Consider the following 18894-nt stretch of genomic DNA (forward strand, 5'->3'; position numbering starts at 1 on the left):
TAATCTTGTTGCTTGATAAATTGGGAAAAATAGAACATCATTCATAACAGAAGGATTCCAGGAAGGATTCCAGGAAGGAAGGAAGGAAGGATTCCAGGAAGAAGGATTCCAGGAAGGAAAGAAGGATTCCAGGAAGGAAGGATTCCAGGAAGGATTCCAGGAAGGAAGGATTCCAGGAAGGAAGGAAGGATTCCAGGAAGGAAGGAAGGAAGGATTCCAGGAAGAAGGATTCCAGGAAGGAAGGAAGGATTCCAGGAAGGAAGGAAGGATTCCAGGAAGGAAGGATTCCAGGAAGGATTCCAGGAAGGAAGGATTCCAGGAAGGAAGGAAGGATTCCAGGAAGGAAGGATTCCAGGAAGGAAGGAAGGAAGGACGGACATGACCTCTAGTAAGAAGAAACAATGGGAAGAAAGTAAAAATGGATACTGTATAGAAACCATTTCTTTGCTTTTAGCATTTAAAATAAAAAAAAACCCTCTATGCTGTTTACATACAAGCTCCAGCAGTGATTTGGGGGCCTAAGTGCAGCTACTGGTTAGCCCCTCATGGGTCTTCAAAAAGACACTACAAATGTCTTGGCTCACTTGTCTGTACTGATGCTGCTGTTTGGAATGTACTGCTAGCTTGAATCTTTCAGTGCTGCAACAAAAATTGCTATGGGCAGCATCTGCTCTGTGATGCTGGGACCTGAGTAACCTGGGTCAGAAGAATAGGACCAGCTGGAGCTTCTGGGATATAATCAAGCCTTTTCAGTTTTCTCTTTGGTGTAGCTGGGGAATAGGGATTTTCTTTACAGAGATTCATTATTGATGCTGTGGTCATGCATCAGAAGCCCTCCTCGTGTACTGTTTTTCCTCGATAAGATTAGCTAAAACTGCAAGCTGCTAAGCTTACCTTGTTAGGTTGAATATGTATGACTTCCATGGAGATGTTAATCTACTCTAACAGCCACTGAAAAGTGATACATTCTCCTCCAAAATGTCTGCATTCCAGAAATTCAATACTTCTTATCAGCTCAGTCATCATGTGACTTGGAAACATTTGATTTTGATCTTCTGGCTTTGGATTGGAAAGACTTGCAGTGCAAAGCCACAGTGACTGAAAGTGTAGTATGGTCTCTGTGTAACTTCCAGACAGGACTGTGGTGCAGAATAGGCAGAAGGATGCTGCTTTTTCTACCCAAAAGCAGATTTGAGTAAAATCTGAGCACTTGAGATCCAAGCAAAGTTGTCTCCATCAGGAGGAAAAATTGGTAGCAACAGCCTGAAAGGGTTTTGTGGGCTTGTAACAAGCCAAGAGAGTGTTACATGGGCACACAGGGATTTCTTTTACTCAGTAGCTGAATAGCAGAGAGATGTATCCTACTTCTCAGCTGTTTCTGATGCCTCTACACACAAATACCCCCAAATCTCTATTTATTGCTGGAGAGGAGTTTTGATTTGACAGGTCGTGGACCTGCCATCCCTTGATTTTGAAGGCCTGATCAAAATCAGAGACATAGGCAGCTCAGACTGCTCAGATTTCTGGCTATGTTCACGTGTGCTGATATTTTTTTCCTCCATAATTGGGTTTTAAAAAGGAAAAAAAAAGTGGTAACAAGTTTACAAATATTGGGCCTGTTTCTGTCTTGGGATCAGGGACTTGGTGACAGCTCACAGAAACCTTCAAAAAACACAAGCCTGCATTACAGAGTACTTGGGATGCCTTTCTGGGGCAAAAAGGGTGACAAATTTCTTCATTCCAAATTAGGTAGTCCCTTACTAAAAGCACAAGTGGTATCCATACCTAGGCACACTGATCTTTTCTTTTTTAGTATAAAAGGGTACAGAAATTCCCCAGGCTGAGGACCCTCCCACTACAGTTAGCCACACTTCATCCAAGTATTTGCTGCATGAGCTTGACCAGGTTGCACAAGAGGTGTCCATGCAGAGGCAGGGCTGTGTGGAGCCAGGGAGCTGCTTGTAAGATCTTGTAGGGCCATCCACTGAGCTGGGAGCAATGGGAAAGGCACTGGTGATAGGAGTGAAAGTCATGTTAAGTGGCTTGTGTGATGCTGAGAAGGTCTGGCTGGCACTGGGAGCTGAGGATGCTTGTTCAGTAGGTCCCTGCAGTTGGTAGATGTCCATCAGCAAACTCAGGGTATTTTTCTGAGGGAATTAGGAATCTCTCTGCTCCCTCCTTGGCTGCTTTTTAGGGAGAAATGTTGAAAGATTGAAGCTACAATTGAAAATACAAGAGGAATATCTGTCAGTGTAACAACCCTGAAATACTTTGACAAATTCTATGCATTATACTCTGGTTTTAAAACTGCTGAGAGGTCAAGACTTGCAGATTGCATCACCCTTGGAAAAGAGGTCTCCACCCTGAGAATCTGCTGTGTGTGAACCAGTGACTGAGTCATTGCAGCTTTGATTTTTATTTTCTTTTTTTCTTTTAGTAACTTGAGTGTTTTTTAATTAGATGTCTCTGTTCCATGCCTGCCAAGGTCAAATTCTGTGATCCAGCCAGTAGATAAATAATTGGTGTGACGTAACTGCAAATAAAACAGTGTTCAGTACTGAGAAATGTGAGCATCAAAAAACTCTAAGTAGGCAGCAAGCAATCTCTTAAAAATAGCTAATCTAAAAATAAAATATTAGGGAGGGAACACTCCAGAAGAGCAGTTAAGGAGCTTACATTGGAGACTAAGAACAGCTCTCTATTTGGAAAGTGTCTTTGCCTTTAGGCAATAAAGAAGCCTTAGGCCAGAGGCAGAGTTGATTCTGTATCTGCTCACTTTCAGGGCTTAAGGCAGTTTCAGTCTGATGCTTTCATCCAAGGAATTCAAGGCTGACTTCCGCTGACTCAGGAACACAGTGTATGAAATTATGCCCCAGCAGGGCAGAGGTCTTGTGGGGTTCTCCTGCCTCAGTGCAATCCCAAGGCCTGTGTTTTCTTTCTCCCGAGCTGTGTGAGCACTGGAAATGGAGAAGCTGAATGGGGAGGGAATGGCTGAGCTGCAGCAGTGCCAGCCCTGGAAGCTGCGTGGCTCTTCCTACTCCTAAAGGATGGACTCTCCATACTTTTGGGAGGTCATGGATAAATTCAACTATAAGGACATCAGCAACAGCAGCCTAAAGCCAGCAACGAGGCTACAATCTCTTTAAACAAAAAATATTGTTGGTTTAAACCTTCCAGTTTGGGAGCTTTTGGAGCTGTGAAGAGTGAAGCAAGAGGTCAGAATGACAGTTTGCATTTCCTTCTGAGGTGCTCACATAGATTCATTGCACAACAGCATGTTCTCAGTGTTGGTCATACTGGATCAAGGCAGCTCATGTGGATACTCAAAGTCCAGCTGAAGGCTGACCAGGCTGAGGGGAAGATCAATTTGTGCATTAGAACTTCACTCTGCCAGGTTTAGCTCCAGCCTGGGGGACAATTTCCATTGTGCTTCTACTCTGCTGACAGCTCAGAAAAGGAAAGCCCAAACCCACTTACTCACTGCTGATAGCTCCAACCAGTAAAGAGAAACTTTTTTTTTTTTTTCTGGTATTACTGCCAGGCCTTCCAGGGAAAGCAGCAGGACTTTGTGAGCATTTCACAACTCAGGAAAAAGCCCTTTCTTGCCCTGCCCTGCTGTGCTCTGCCCTGCCCTGCCGTGTTCTGCCCTGCCCTGCCCAGGTGGATTCTTGGAGAATAGCTAGAAGGCAACATCTCTCTAAGCACAATCTTGCCACTTTCCACAAGCAGCTGTCTTTGCAGAGAGCTACAGCTCAGCAGTGTCGCTCCCATGCAGGAGCACTGACACAAGCCTGACTTTCAGTGAGCTTTTGACTCACACAGAATGCAGGGGTTAAAGGTAGACACATCTTGAACAAACCTCACAGAGGGCCAGACTTTATCCAGAAATGACAGAAAAATTAATAAATCCTCCAAAAAAACCCCAAAGCCCCAACATACCCTACCATAACATATGGGGCAGGTAATAACACTGTCAAATCAAGAAACCCTGAATGGGATCAGAATGGAGCCTCCCTTTTAAGTTAAAGATGCTCTCCTAAAATTGGTGGGCAAAATTAATACCAAAGCCATTGTCCAGTCTATGTCCTATAAGTGAAAACTCAATTACAGTAAAATTATGTGTTCACAACTGCAAAAACTACTCAGAAGTTCCCTGAAACAATACAGCTGTTGAGGTAGCAGATAACCCTGTGTGAGAGCAGAAGGTGTTTTCTTTGGGCACTCTACAATCTCTGCCCTTCAGTTTCACTATTCATCATCACCCACCTGCAGAACACCAGACCTTTAGATGACAGACCGGACTCTTTACTTTGGTCTGGTGTCTAGGAAAAACAGGGTCAATGTGGACGTGCTTATCTCAGGTTACTTTTGAACTCTTCGATCCAATCTAACAGATTGTTAGGTAATGAGCTCAGAGCTGGTGTGCTGGTGATAACAAAAGCCTGCTACTGGACAGGGGAGACACCCTAGCAGTGTAGAAAGCCAAGGAAGTGAGCTCAGCTCCTAAACACAGGAGGTCTTCCAGTGGAGAGAAGTGCATAATTACTGCAATGACACTTCTTGCTGTACCTCCATGCTATAGCAGGTGCGGGAAGATCCAGGCAAGAAGCCAGACTGTGACTGTTCTCCTGTGACTGTTTACTTCAAGTGAGGCTGGAAGCATCTTTTGGAAATTCCCTGAAGGCTCAACAGCATGAGAACATGACATATGCCTGGTGGATATTTATGTGTGTATAGACGGATGAAGGTCCAGCTATAACAATTTCCATCCAGATCCCAGGGATACAAGAACTGGAAACTCAGACACATGCTCCCTGCCAGAATTAAATGAGTCCTATTGCTGGCTGGTGTGTACACTGACTAAGAAACTGAAGAGACTGTTGATCACTTGGTTCAAGAAGGCAAGGGGATAAACAGCAGAGGATAAACCAATGGTTAAAGAGTGATTCTTCCCCAAAGGGAGACTGAGACATGAGCTTATGAACTCCAAATATCTCTGCTTTACATGCATTGCCATGGGCAGCAGCTGTGTCACAGCCAGGCAGAGCGATTGGGATCAACAAAACTCCTGGGCAGCAGGAATGAAAGGGTGTGGGGACTTAAACAGAACTGCAGTGCAAGAGGAGAAGTCTGGCAGAAGGAAACAGGATGCTAGTTAAGGGAGACCCAAGCTGTGCTTAGGTGCATCATGAGAGCTAAGTTAGACTGTGCTTCATGCCTACTCCTGAGTCACATAATGCTCTTGTTTTATTTTAGTGAACTGTGATGCAGAAGAGAGGAAATGAGACCCCACAGAGCCCTATATCAGCATCCACAGTGCTAAAATCTTGTACAAAACAGGAATAATAGTCTTAGGTCCTAAAAAGCTTTCATTCAAAGTGGGTTCAAGCAGCAGCAGATGCCAAGGAGGTAGCCCAAAACACAGGGGAGGTAATAATCACTCAGAGCACTGGAAGGCATGCTTCTGCACCCATTCTAGCAGGGGATCTCAAAGGAGAGAGGTGGGATTTGGTACAGAATTGTAAGAAAAAAATTCCTGCTCCTGCTTGTACTGAAATATCCCCAACATTGACATTGTCCAACCTCTGCCACAGTAAACTACTTTCTGAAGAGAAAACCAGTTTCTCCTGGCATCACAAAATTCTAAGACATGGTATTAATACATGAACTGGATGCTATGATTTAGTGTTTAGAAGTGACACCTTAAAAAGTCAGATACCAGAAAAAGCAGGTCACAGCCATAACAAGGGATTAATAAAAAAAGAAAAAAAAATAGAAGTCAATTTACTGGCACATAGTACAGCAGAAAATAACATTTGGTCTTTGAGGCTTCCTGTACCTCAGGGTGTTGACTGCAGCAAGCAAAAGGCTTAATCCTCTTGTTATTGAAGGAGGAAGCAAAAAGCATTACTTGTCTTATGGCCAGGGAAGAGAAGGCCAAGAATATTTTTGATTGCCTGGCTGACCCACTTTTTGTAATGCAGACGACTGCTCACTGCTCATGAACTTCACCTGTCTTGAAGAGAAATACTATTACCAGAATAGAGCTTATGAGGTTGGAGGAACTTGGGAGATGCCTGCTTGACTGTGGGTAAGAAAGACAGGTGGATTAGCTTATAAGTTGGAAAGACAGGTAAAATAGCTTACATGCTAACCCTAGAGTTAACCAGGAACCTGAGTCAGCAATCAATTCTCTGTGATAGCTCAGTCCAAGCTCTGAAAGGCATTAGCCCTGCAGTTATCACTGCCTGGAGATAGTAATGACCAGAAGGGGTATTTCAGTTTAAGTGGCACTGACCCTTCAGAAGGAGGTTTGCTGATTTGATTGATTGCCTTTGATGTGGCAGAACATGAAACACACACTGTCTTTTTATGTGGGCCTGAAAGCTTTGGCAAATTTGGAGGGACTGTAATATTCTTCATCAGATCAAGTAACACAGATGGATAAATCAATGAGTTTTAGGGTAAACAACCTCTTTTTTTTCCCCCAGGTAAGCAAGTATATTCCCACAAGTATTCTATTCCCTGGTCTGGCCTTGATAGGAATCAGGATGGATAATACAGCTTTTAATGTGTTTTGTCTCTGCAGCTGAGCTGCACTTTCAATGCTGTACTGTAGTGTGCACACAAAGGACACAGCTCTACATGAAGGAATGATGATCATGAAAAAGTGAACTGAGAATGCCAGGATGTCTTATGTTTTATGCAATAGTGGCGTGGTGAAAAAGAGCTTTTCTTACAGCCTTCCTCTGCTTTTTGCTATTTGCAGTGCTGTCAGCAAACTTCATTGGTCTAGAAGGAGTGGAGATGAGTTGCCAGCTGTTGTTTCTCATCTCATGGGTTTGAAGAGGTGTTTCTCACTCACACTGGCCTGAAGCCTATAAACACTCATTCCTGGGGTAACCGCAAGAGGATTTTCCAGAGCAAAGACCACTAAAACACTGTCTGCAGTGCTTGGGGAAAGCTTCAGAATGGAAACTAGGATGGAGCCTGATACTCCATCTGTTTTAGTAACAGTGTCTTGAGCTGAGAAGTAAAATGCATGCAGTTAATAAATTCAAATATACTGATATTTTTTCTTGCTTTTAGTTCTGAGAACAAAGGACTAGTTCACGGTGAGGAGTGAACTCAAAACACTGAAGTATAAACTACAAACTTTGGTTTAATCATTTCTGTTAATCAACAAAACAATCTTTGTAAATTCAACAAAATCAACCTTGTTCACATCTCCTTAGCATCCCTTCAGCTTCTATTAGCTGATGAGCTTCTATTCATTCAGCTGCTACCCTGCTTTGAGGTACTAAAGTAACTTTGAGCTATTGTGTAAGAAAGAAGGAAGTAGGCAGACTTCCCTGCGGTGTGACAGTGGGAAAGGACTGAAAAGACATGAATGTGCAAGTTCTGCTGTTTGTGAAGACAGACTTCATGTTATGTATTAAGTATTTAAGATATTTAGTTGGCAGGTACACATTATCTTCAATGACATGGAACTGTACAGCTTGTACAATCTGGCCCTGACACAGCACTGAAAAATCTCATTGTGACAGAACTGCAATAGTCAGAAAATGCATTTCCTTTTCCCCAGTTGACTCTCAGTAGTCTGATCTTCGGTAAATGTCAGGGGTGGGGGTTTAATTCTGAGTTTCCTAGCTCTTATGTACCTTCTATTTTAACCAGCTTCAGACATGACTGCTGGTATAGTTTTATCGTGTGCTAACAACAAGATGCTGATAAAAGGGAGTGTAGTACATACTTAGAGACTTGCCCTAAATACTAAAGGCAAACTTAATCTTTTTGCTGATAACAAGAAAGATTATGTGTAGACTACAATGGTGGGGGTGCCAGCACTGCAGGACCTCCTCATTCTGGTGAGGTAGAGGAGGGAAATGAAGTTCAAAGACTTGGCTGCCCACCCAGTATGACAAATATAAACTAGTAAGCTGTGTATGTTTGTTAATAAGTACTACAGCTTCCTTGGCAGTTCAGTTTGCTGGAGCTCCTGACTTTTCCAGGAGCCAGTGGTGTTCCCCACTGCCAGAGCTTTTCTAGTGGCAGAGACTTCAAATGATCCAGTGGGGTGAAATTACAGAGATGGCTGTTTTCTGGATGCTGCAATATTGCATGCACTCCCAGAGCTAAATAAAACAATTCTGCTGGTGTTTTGCATTCCACAGCTCAGCTCCAGGTCCAATCCCTGCAAGGAAATGAAGGGCTGGGGTGCTGTCTTCCAGGTCACAGAATGCCCCCAGAGAGGGATGGGTAGTTCCTGGGGACAGATATGACTGGCAAGAGGTAGCCTAGCACTAGAGCAGAGTCCAGAGTTAGTTACAGCTCAGGGCGTAGCTAGGTTTGCATCTCCACTTGTGCAGTGACCCCAAACGCCCAGGCCTGGCTCGAGAGACATTGTAAGGGCAAGGCAGAGTCACAGCTGTGCCTCAAACACAGATCCAAAGGCTCTCCATGTGGAGACCTTTCCCAGCTCAAGCCAGCTCATCTGCGAGAAAAACAAAGCTCTCTTGGCAGCCACGGAATTTCAAACTGGTTTTCCTCCTTTTAGTAACTCCTTCCTAAACACTTCCGTTTGCTCTCAGTAACTCTGAAGTCCGAAGGCTCTTGGAAAAACCTCCCAGCTCCTTCCCAGTCTCTCACAGCACGTGTGCTAAAGAGCCCAGCCAGCTCTCCCCTGGCAGCAGTTCTCGACAGGCTGGCCGGCAGCTTTGCTCCCGACTGCCTGCCAAGACGGGGACAGGGTGGATCCTTGACCTCCGCTCTGGGATGTCTGGCTGTGCTGTGCACACGCTGTCAGACTCACTGCACTATGTTCTCTTTGCTGGAGAAGAACCCAGCACGTGTGGGTGACCCTCCCTGAAGCCCTGGCAAATAAGAGTCACGATGTCTGTGTCGGTGTCCCGTCAATGTCCTTGTCGCCACGCCTGTTTTGGCTGTGGCAGCTTATACGGATCGCGCCAGGTGCCGAAGCGAAGGGATGCCCCAGACCAAGCGTGGTTTGTATCCCGCTGCTGAGCAGGGCTTGCGAAGCTTTCGCTCTGCCGCCTGTTGAAATTCCTCGGTGGGAGCATAAACGTCCTCGGTGCACATCTCCCCCGTGAGCTCCGTATAGCCCTCGAAGGAAGGCTGGCAGCTTATGTCCCGCGCGGGAATTGTGTTGTTTTTTTCTCAGCCCGCGCTATGATATTTGCACCCTGCGGCCCCACGCTCATCCTTGCTCAGGGCTTGGGCAGGCTGCACCTTTGTAGGGCGGCGGTATAAAGCGACAAGCGCTGAGCACCCAGTGTGCTAGGCCAGGAAAACCAGGAGACTGCCACTGCCAAAAACTCTTCCCTCTGAATCCAGGGATACAAATGCGAACTAACCGTGTGTCAGGAAACCGAGCTGGACACGTTTTGAAATCCACCCGTTCCCTTCCCAGCCACCGCCCCGCGGGGGCGGGCCCGAACTCGGGCCCTGCGCAGCCGCTCTGGGCGGTTCAGTGTGGTATCGCTGCCACTGCTGCTGCCGCTGATGCTTCTCAGGTCCGGGTCAGCCCTGGCCCTCCTACCCCAGCAACAACCGTGCTCGGGGCCCTCCGATCACGCCTGTCCCCGGTCGTGAGGTTTCTGCCCGGTTCCCCTAGCCCTTCGGCGGCCTCGGAGCGGGAGGGCCCTCGCTCGGCCCAGCAGCGGCGTGGACGGCCCGAGGCGCGGCTGTGTGAGTGCGGCCCGGCCCGGGGCAGCCCTGCCGCGCTTTTGACTTTACCCTTATTTCCACTCCGTCCTCCCTCGAGCTCTGGCTGCTCCTGGACTGCTGTAGCGATATTTCCCCTTGGAAGGTGGTGAGGGGGTGGCGCAGCAGCCGTGGCCAGGCCGCGGGGTACTCCAGCTTTGGTCCGCACCATTGTCCTGGCTCGCACCATGCCCTGTGTCCCTCATGTTGCGCTTCACTGCCGAGGGAGTGGTTTTTGAAATAACGCGTGAACATTGCCTGCAGAAAAAGGGGAAAGAAACGAGGCCGGGAGGAAGAGAGCCCACTCAGCTGCTGAGTGGGGCAGCGGGTAAGGCCAGTGCCTCACCCCCTCCTGCATCCATGACGTTCTGCAGCAATGCTGCCAGCCAGGCAAGCCTGTTCAGGATAGGCCTGTGGGACATTCCTGGTAGTGCTGAAGTGCCATCGGGTGAGGGTGGCCCAGAAAAACATCCAGTTTCTGCCTGAAAGTATGTCTGTCCTGGTTGCTCACTGAAAATAACCGAGGTAATGGCAAAGGAAACAGTATTTGGTTTTTTTGAGCCTGTGTTGTACTCTACAGGGAGAGTTTTGTGGCCCTCTGAAAACACATTTCCTGGCTGAGGTTTGACAGAACAGGCTGTTGACATCAAGACACCCACCAAGAGATAAACCTGTTGGGGAAATACCTGCTCTCCACAGGTGGGAGGGAGGGTTGTCAGCTATTACTTGCTTCTCTGCTTGATAGGTTTTGAATAAACAGCGCATCTGGCAGCTTCTCGTAAAGAAAGTCTTCCCTTCTAGGATGTACCAGCCCCTTTCCTGGAGATCTCTACTGCTGTCATAAGGTTCAAGGGCAGAACTAGGTGTTCTCTTTCTGGTTCCTAGAAAAGAACTTTTCCTCTGTAAAAGGAAAGACCCAACAAACAGTGGTATATGTGATGACTGGCTGTTGACATTGGCTAGCGTATGCACTTTGAAAGGTCACCCTGTCCATATGCCAGATCAGCTGGTGCAAAGCATCTAACTGACCTGTTTGTTTCATTCCAGCAGTCTGGGGTTAACAAACCGTGAAGGAAGAATAAGGGAATCCTGAAGCAGCAGCCAACTGTTTGCTCCTGGACTTTGTCCAAGGGGATTGTTTGCACACCAGTGCTCTCTCCTACCAGGTATGTCATGGAGGTAACAGTGAATCTCCTTCATTTGTCTGAAGGCCCAGGACTGAAACCTTTTTTCACAAACACCATCAGTTGTGGTCTCACCATTGGTTTTAGGGGTAGGACTAGAGGGAGCTAATCCAGAAGAAAACTATTTTTTTTAAATACCTCTTTGTTTTATCTAAGTCTGATCAAAACATGGTTGCAAATGTTGTTAGTCTTGTTGTGCTATGACAAGGAAGGGAAGCAGCACAGGCAGCTGGCAGAGACATCCAGGGCTGCTGCAGCTCCCATCAGTGACAGCCTTAAGCTGCTGTGGTATCGCACCAGCAGCTGTTATTGCTGTAATTTGCCATTTGTCCTTGGAGGGATAGAATTCATTGGGCTTGTGGTGTCTGCTTTTGGGGTTTTTCCAGACCAATGAAGGGAATAGGTAGTTGAGTTCTCTAAAATACTATTCTACTTAAAAGTAGCACACATCATAAACACAGTATTTGAGGAAAGTTTTTCCTTCTCTGTGTTCCTTATGCACAGATCATTTATATTTTGGTGCATGAAGAGCAATAGAGGAGAAGTTTGCTTCTGTTGGGGGAAGATGCTTGTGTACTTTGTTTTGGTTTTAACCTTCCACAGTCTTTTTCCTGGAATCTTTCTGTGAGTGCACAGACCTTTTCCCTCTAAGGCAAAGCAGCTGCTCTTTGATATCAGAGCCATCATCTCCCTTCTCTTTCTTAGTGAGTTGGCCAGCATTTTGCAAAGGTCAGAGGTATATCTTAGTTTGCTCAGCAAGTTTGCTTAGTTTGCTCTTTGCTGGCAAGAAGCACCTAAGGAATTACATTATTTTTTTTAAAATGTCTGGGGGTATTTGTTTTTCAGTACTAATGCATTCTGGGGATTTCCTTGTCCATTGTGGCTGTCATTCCTTACTGATAATACCCCCAAGACAAGAATCTGTTGTCTTCATTTTACAGAAAAGAATATAAATGTGAGCCTGCAGGGTTATAGGCCATTGCCTGACCACCCGATCTGGTTCCTGGGTCTTGTCACTCTTACCCCACCAAGTTTTTCTTATTTCACTGCTCTTCTGCCCCAGACACTCCTGTGACTGTGCTTGGAGCTCCTGGACTGGAACACATCAGATCCATCCTCTTCAAAAGAGTTGCCCATTCACTGTAACCCTTGGTGTGGAGCTGAGTGGCACCAGTCCTGTCTTGTTCTCCACCCAACTATGTGTTCTTTCCCTCTGTGGTGGTGGACTGGTTGATGAAGCTTGATAAAAAGGTGTTGGGATGAGGGGATGCTTCAATCAAGGTTTTCCAAAGTGTTGTGCACTGATTATGTAACACAGCTGCCCTGATGTCTCCATGCCAGGAAGTTTTTGCCATCCCTGTGAGATTGAGGCTACCAGGATTTAAGATGCTTTTTCTTTCTGCTAGTAAACATAAGCCAGGAGGAATGGGTTTAACCTGAGACTTGTGGCAGCATCAGTGGAAAGGGACCCTGTGGAACATGTTTCCTTTTCAATGGCACACACAGGGAATATGCTCCATAGCTTCCTAGTTTTGTGGCCTGAGGCTGTATTTCTAGGAAAGCCGGATTTATTGTGGTCTCCTAGTTATCCTACTTAAGGCTGAGAGCTGTTACCTGTGGGGCTTGCTGTGTTCCTTCTTTACATCTTTAAATTTGTTTTTATTTTCTTAATTGAAGTATGATTATACTAGAACAGCTCCTGTCATCTCATAAAGCATTACAAAAATGCCAGATCATTTGTGTTGACTTGTGCTTAGATTTTTCATGCTCTTAAAACCCAGCTGAGTCTCATTTCTGTCTGCAGTGGGAGACCATGGAAGGGAAGGACACATCACCAAGTCATACCTCGGAGAGCACCATATTGGACCTCCCCTCTGTTTGTGACCTAGCAGAGCACTTTCCACCTCCACACAGCTCGGAAAACAGCGAGGAGCTTTATCCTTCTGGGGATGTTTTTCCCTCTCAATCCACAGGTAACAGCTTCTGCTTCTCCACATGTTCCTTCTTCAGCCAATGCTTCATCTTCATAGGCAGTGTTCGACTGAGTCACTGCAGTCTGGTACTGGCGCACCTGCCTGTCATAAAACACAATTTTACCAGAACTGCAGTCTGCTTCAGCTGGACAAATGGGACACAGGAGAGAAGCTCAGAGGATGCTATCAGCTGCTAATGTTCTGCAATACTCTTCATGTTTAATGTGTTCTCTGAAGGACAATAACGTAGTCCTTCAGACATCAGGAGTAAACACTGTCTCAAATTACCACAGTCAGTAGGAAGAGTTGTTAAACTTTTCCTTATGTTTTTCATGTGCTCATCACCAGCTCAGGATGTGGCCTTGTTACCCCATTACTTTAATAATAATAATAACTGAATCTTTGCTTGTGCTAATGACAATGGTGTGGTGAGGATTGCTTCAGTTCAACTCTTGCAAGAGAGCAGTTTCCTCACTTGAAAGAGGACTGGCTTCTGCAGAAGTAGTGTTTTAGGTCAGCCACTACTCTAGATTCTTAGAAGTAATGGTATAAATCATATATCTGAGAAGATAAGGGGCAGCTGGCAAGAAATGTGAAATCAAAATGCGTTGGCCCAGTGGCACTTCTTGCTGTGTATTCATGCTGGCTGGAATGAAGGTTCTAGTAAATTATATTTAATACTGGGGGAGAAATAAGTTCTGGTCAACAAATAATGTGTGGAGAGGATTTGTCAAGACACCTGGGTGAGTGAAACGTCACTGACAACATTTCTGGGTATTTAGAATCTTAAGTAGTATAAAAGTAGGGTTTGGCTCCTCTTCTTACTCTAAAGTGGTTTTCTGTGGCCTGCTTCCAAGAAATTAGCTTGAAATTCAACAGGTGAGTTTCCTTCAGTGGGAATTTCACTATTTTCATGCTGAACAGGTGAGCAGTGGGATCTGCCAACTGATCTCACTCAGCTGATGTTGTCTGCCTGTGCAGTTGCCTCCAGCTTTAGGTGTGGGACATCCAGAACTGTAATGGAATCTACCAACTGTAGAGACCAAGCTTTGCTTTGCTTTTTCACACGGACCAGGAAGTTGCATGTCTTACATTAATGATGATGGGAATCTTCTGCTGTTAGCCTCTGCTTGAAACCACAACATGTGTCACATTCATGGTCCCTATTGCACTAGAGCAATAGCAGGTTTGCTTTATTTTTGTGTGTAAGAGTAGTGACCAGCACTGCAAGGAATGTCCTGAGCCAGCTTTTTCCACTCTCATGGGAGAGTTCCTCTGATAGTGAGACAGGCTGGAAGGCATTTGTCTACTCAGATTTCACAAGCCCTGTGTCACAGGCATGAAGCAATCCTGGGAGCTGTGAGGCAGTTCCTGGGATATGTTGCTCAAACACCATTTAGTATGGCTCAGGGCAACTGGTCTTGATTGTTGTGTTGAATGGGACACATGGAATAACTGCATGACCACTTGGCAGTCCCAGGAATGTCTGAGGCTTAGTGGGAGCCACACACGTGAAAATGACAGTGCTGGGGAAGTATTTGTGGTGCCTGTGTGGAGTAGGCAGCTGAAGCTCAGCACCAAGGTATGCTGAGAAGGCACATCCTGCCTCCTGGCTGTCCCCAACACCCCCTGGTGCCAGTGTGGATTCTGGGTGTGCTGAGGAGGGCAGATGAGGCGCATGAACCCTCCCCTTCATTGCTTATTGCAGACACTGCTCATGGCTGAAACCACTTAGTGATAACTGTGAGATGCTCCCTGTGGTCCTTGATTGAAATAATTCAAGTGTCACAGGATAACCAATTCATGCTCAGAACATCTTGGTTCTTTTCTCCTCATAATACCATCAAACCAATATACATACCTACTTAAACTCTCTCTTTTGATGCAACTTCAACGTTCCAACCCATTGAGTTTGGTCACGGTGGCAGAAGAGACAGGAAGATGGTTTTAGAAACAGTCTGCCCATGTCAGATATTCTTGGAAAAGCAGGTTCTGTCAAATGTATCCTGGGAAAGGAAGCTCCTTTGCTTGTTTGTTTTATCACCAGACATTCTGCCCATGTCAGATATTCTTGGAAAAGCAGGTTCTGTCAAACGTATCCTGGGAAACTCCTTTGCTTGTTTGTTTTGTCACCAGACATTGAGAACTGCTGCTTTGGCACGTGTGAGAAGTGTAGGAGTGGCTGTGGGCTGTACCCCCAACAGTCTGACCAACAGACTGGATCCTGAGGCTTGGACAGGATGGATGAGGATCTTCCTTAGTGATTCAAAAGCATTTCCAAAAGGCTGATAGGTCTCTGGGAATGTGGCAGCTTCATTAGGGATGAAACAGACTGACAGGACAGGCTGTTTTCTGCCATCTGCTGCATGAACTGGACTGAGACTGACTGAAGTACCACACCATCTGTACCTCAGGCAGTGGAAATGGTCATGGGGTATTCCTGCTGCCTGAGGCACCAGTAACAAGTTTTATTAGTCTAGAGAGGCTCCATCACTTTTAACAGCAGAAACGAGTCCATGAATACAGGGCCTTCTGAAAGCAGGCGTCTCCAGGCAAGAAGACAGTAGTCCTGTAGGAATATTACTAAATCTCTTAAATTGTTTATAAATTATTGGTTTTATGATTTGTGTGGAAATGAGGGTTCTGCTCTTACAACAGGCATTCGTACCTTTAGCTTATTGTCATAGTGAGTTCAAGTGTCTTAAGTGATGATAGGTGGAGAAAATTAAATGGGATCAGTAAACTCTTTCGTATGCTTTGTCTTTTTTATCCCATACTGGAAGATATCTTTAAAAAATTTAATTGTTTGTCCTTTTTTTAATCTGCATCACTCAGTTGCTCAATACACCAGGAAGACCTTACCACTTCCTCTGGATTAAGAAAAGTTGCCAGCTAAAGCTCTTGCTTGGCAGGCAGCACTCAAGTGTATGTGTGGGAATACCTTAAATTATTTGGATTAATATTTCATAAGAAGCTAATAAATGTTGTTTCCAAATAAATAAATAACTGGCAATGTGACTTTTCATGTAGGGCACTGATCCGGAGAGTACCAGAGACAGTGGAAAAATACTATTTACCTGGAAAAATTGCAGCTTAAGAAGGTATTAAGAGAGTAAACCACGGATGTGCTCTACAAATTGGTAGAGGACAGGGTTCTGGGCTCTGCCCATGCTCTGTGGTCAGGCAGAACTGGATTTGCCAGTGCAGCGCTGGAGAAATTCTACAAAATTTGGAAGCAGCATTTGAGAGTTCAGCTGTGGAATCATGCTTGGGAATCTGTCTGTCTGAAGCATGGGCAAAGCTCAGTCCCATCTCCTTTCATGGCCCTTCCGAGGGCTTGTGATCTTGGGCAGATGGGTCTCCCTGATTGTCCTGTAGCCTCTGCCTTCGTTGCTTTTTCTTTGTAATGAAAAGCAGTGGAAAAACTGGGTTCTTAGGGAAATGGATGGTTGGACAGGGTCACCCAGTGGAAGAAAATAGTGTGTTACAGGAACAGAGAAGATAAAAGTGACATTAGGAGAGAGAGGATGACAGTTTCCTGTGGGCTTGAAGAGACCTGCAAGTATCTAAAAACTGGCTGGCTTTTTTTTAAAAAAGCAAAATTAATTAAAGCCACCTTGGGAGGATAGAGGTGTTCAGCCTTTAATTGCCTCTCCAAAAGCACTACTTTTGTTCCTGTGGTTTGCTTCAAGTTTGAGCTCAGGCTTACCTTTAGGTATTTTGCATGGGCTTCCCTGACCTCTGTAGTGCAACCAGAGTCCCAGGCTGCTCCTGGCTGTGCTTATTCCTGCTTGATCCTTAGTGTTGGCACACAGTGAGAAGTCAGCTCAGGGAACTGGTCCAGCTTTCTCAGCAGCCGTGTGAATATTTGTGTGGATGAAGTGGGGACAGCTCCTCTTCCTGGCAGTGGCACAGGTACAGCCAAGATCCAGCATTCTGCAACGTGTCCTGGCTTTCACATGGGATTGCAGCCTTTCCAGGATGGTGCTTTCTGAAAAATGTGGTGTTGGACTATTAATCTCTTCTCCCTTGTGGGTAGCCAGGCTGTAGGTTCTCTCTGATCAGCTGTGGGGAGCTGTAGGCTTTCTTCAAAAACATTCCATTTGGAACAAGTCGTGAGAGCTTGGGGGAAATGGGACAGACCATTTCACTGGAGACTGTCTGGCATCAGGCACGTCATTGAGCCTGGCCCGTGGCACTGCTACTGTACTTTCCACTCAAATCAGGAGGACATCTGGTCACAAGGTTATCCCAGTTTAAAAGGCATGATTTTTGGACTGTTCCAGTTACTTTCTGGATTTTCAGGCAACCAAGCAACTATGTTAAATCAGAGATATTTCAGCCTGTTAACACAGCTCAATTAGGATTCCTCTGGAAAAAAATGCTACTTTTCCCCAGTGAATTTACATGCCCAGTTTTGTGGTGCATTGCTTCGCCTTTTATTAGCAACTGAGGAGTGGTGATGTTGGTGCATGTGTTCTGACTGTCAAGTGTTACTTAATCTGTTTTGCAGAAGTGGGTTTGTGTTTGCTAGCATGGCTTGTGCTTTTCCTATCTGAGAGTTGTTCACAAGTGCTGACATAGAGGCTGAAAATGAAAGGAGTGTGTTTTGTCACGTCAGCAGCAACCTTTCAGGGCTGGCTCTTGGTGGGTGCTGGGAGGTTTAGTTCAGCCCAGAACTCAGTGTTCACTACTTGGTGTAGAAATTACAGCTTGGCTGTCTGATCTGCCACTGCTGCCCAAAGTTGCCAAATTTCCAAAATGTCTTTTTTTGAAAAAGACTGGCTAAAGACTTTCATGTATAGTCTCTTGAAGAGGTCTGTGTAACTTCATAAATCCAAAATGTGTATGATATTTTAAATCACTTTCAGACTGAGCCGAAGTTGAGCTAGAAAGACCTCATAAGTGCACTCCAGGTTAGATACAGAAACTTCTGATAGTCTCCTTTGCCTAAAAGATACAGATCACACTGAGAAAAATTTTACTTTTTGGTTTCCTCTGAAGGTGAAAGGAAGAGTGCTGTTCAAGAGTGCTCTGTGATGGGTGCTTCTTTGACTGCAGGAAGTTAACATGCAAACCTACTTCAGTTGGAGCTGTGGTCCCAAATAACAGAACTAATTATTATTAACCATAAAACAACAGAATTATTATTTTTTTTTAACCAGTGTGTTGGTTTGGACTTGGTTAAGCACTGTGCTTGCTTGCCTTGGCCTTGATGAAGAGCGTAGTCCCTATTTTGGGAGTTGGTGGATTTTTACCAGTTTTGGTTTGTTTCCTGTTGCCCTCTAGTGCTCAATGTAACCCATTTCTAATTCCATCAGCCTAGCAGGCTTAAAACTTACGAGGGCTGGAAGGTTTTCAGGTTATGGTTTTTAATCAAGTACACTCTCAACTATGACCTATATACTAGATTTTTCTTTGACTCTAGTCTTATCAAGAGGAAAAAGAAAGGCAAAATGTTTCAACACTGTTAATTTTGTATAGATGGTGTGAGGCAGTGGACTTGAAAGTCGTGCAGCTCCACTGAAGTTATGGGAAGGCTCTTTGGTGGGTGACTCCATGGCTCTGGTGAGTTTGGCATCATGAACCCTCCAAGCATCTCTTTGTGGCCCAGTTGTGTTGAGTATTGGATGAAAAGGCAAGATGGAATTCATGCCAGCTGACATACAAGGGAAACTTCCTTCACACAGGGAAACTGCACAGCACACACAAAAAAAGCACTGGACACCACTGGATAACTGTAGGTCTTAGATCTTGTAAATTAGTTTTTCATATGCAAAGCATCCAGCCAGAAATTAATCCCAGAATAGAAAAAGGCATTGCTTTATTCTTCACAGTCTGAGGAAGAAAACTGGTCCTTTTTGAGAAGAATTAGAGCTATGCATGCATCACTAAGGGCGAAAACTGAGACATGTGCCTTGCCTTTTAGACTCTAATGCTTCAGAGTACCTCTGGGTTCTATGAAAGTGAACAATTTGTATTAAACCATTAATAGTTAGAAATCAACTACAGAG

The 18894-nt window shown here is 45.2% G+C and overlaps 1 protein-coding gene across 4 annotated transcripts in view; it reads left to right on the forward strand.

The window, feature by feature from the left end:
• CHGB (chromogranin B) overlaps positions 1–18894 on the forward strand; it is a 64074-nt gene that overhangs the window by 3724 nt on the left and 41456 nt on the right. The window contains exons 1-3 of one of the 4 annotated variants that reach the window (XM_014892639.2): positions 9460–10051; positions 10771–10889; positions 12712–12880. In XM_014892639.2, coding sequence (XP_014748125.1) covers positions 12721–12880 — 160 coding nt within the window. In that variant the 5' untranslated portion in view covers positions 9460–10051; positions 10771–10889; positions 12712–12720. Of the gene's footprint in view, positions 1–33; positions 6726–9459; positions 10052–10770; positions 10890–12711; positions 12881–18894 lie in introns of those variants that run through there. The other 3 variants (XM_088160891.1, XM_088160894.1, XM_088160892.1) reach the window with 3 other exon arrangements.

The sequence above is a fragment of the Sturnus vulgaris genome, chromosome 3 (genome assembly GCF_052056855.1).
Source record: "Sturnus vulgaris isolate bStuVul1 chromosome 3, bStuVul1.hap1, whole genome shotgun sequence".
NCBI lineage: Eukaryota > Metazoa > Chordata > Aves > Passeriformes > Sturnidae > Sturnus > Sturnus vulgaris.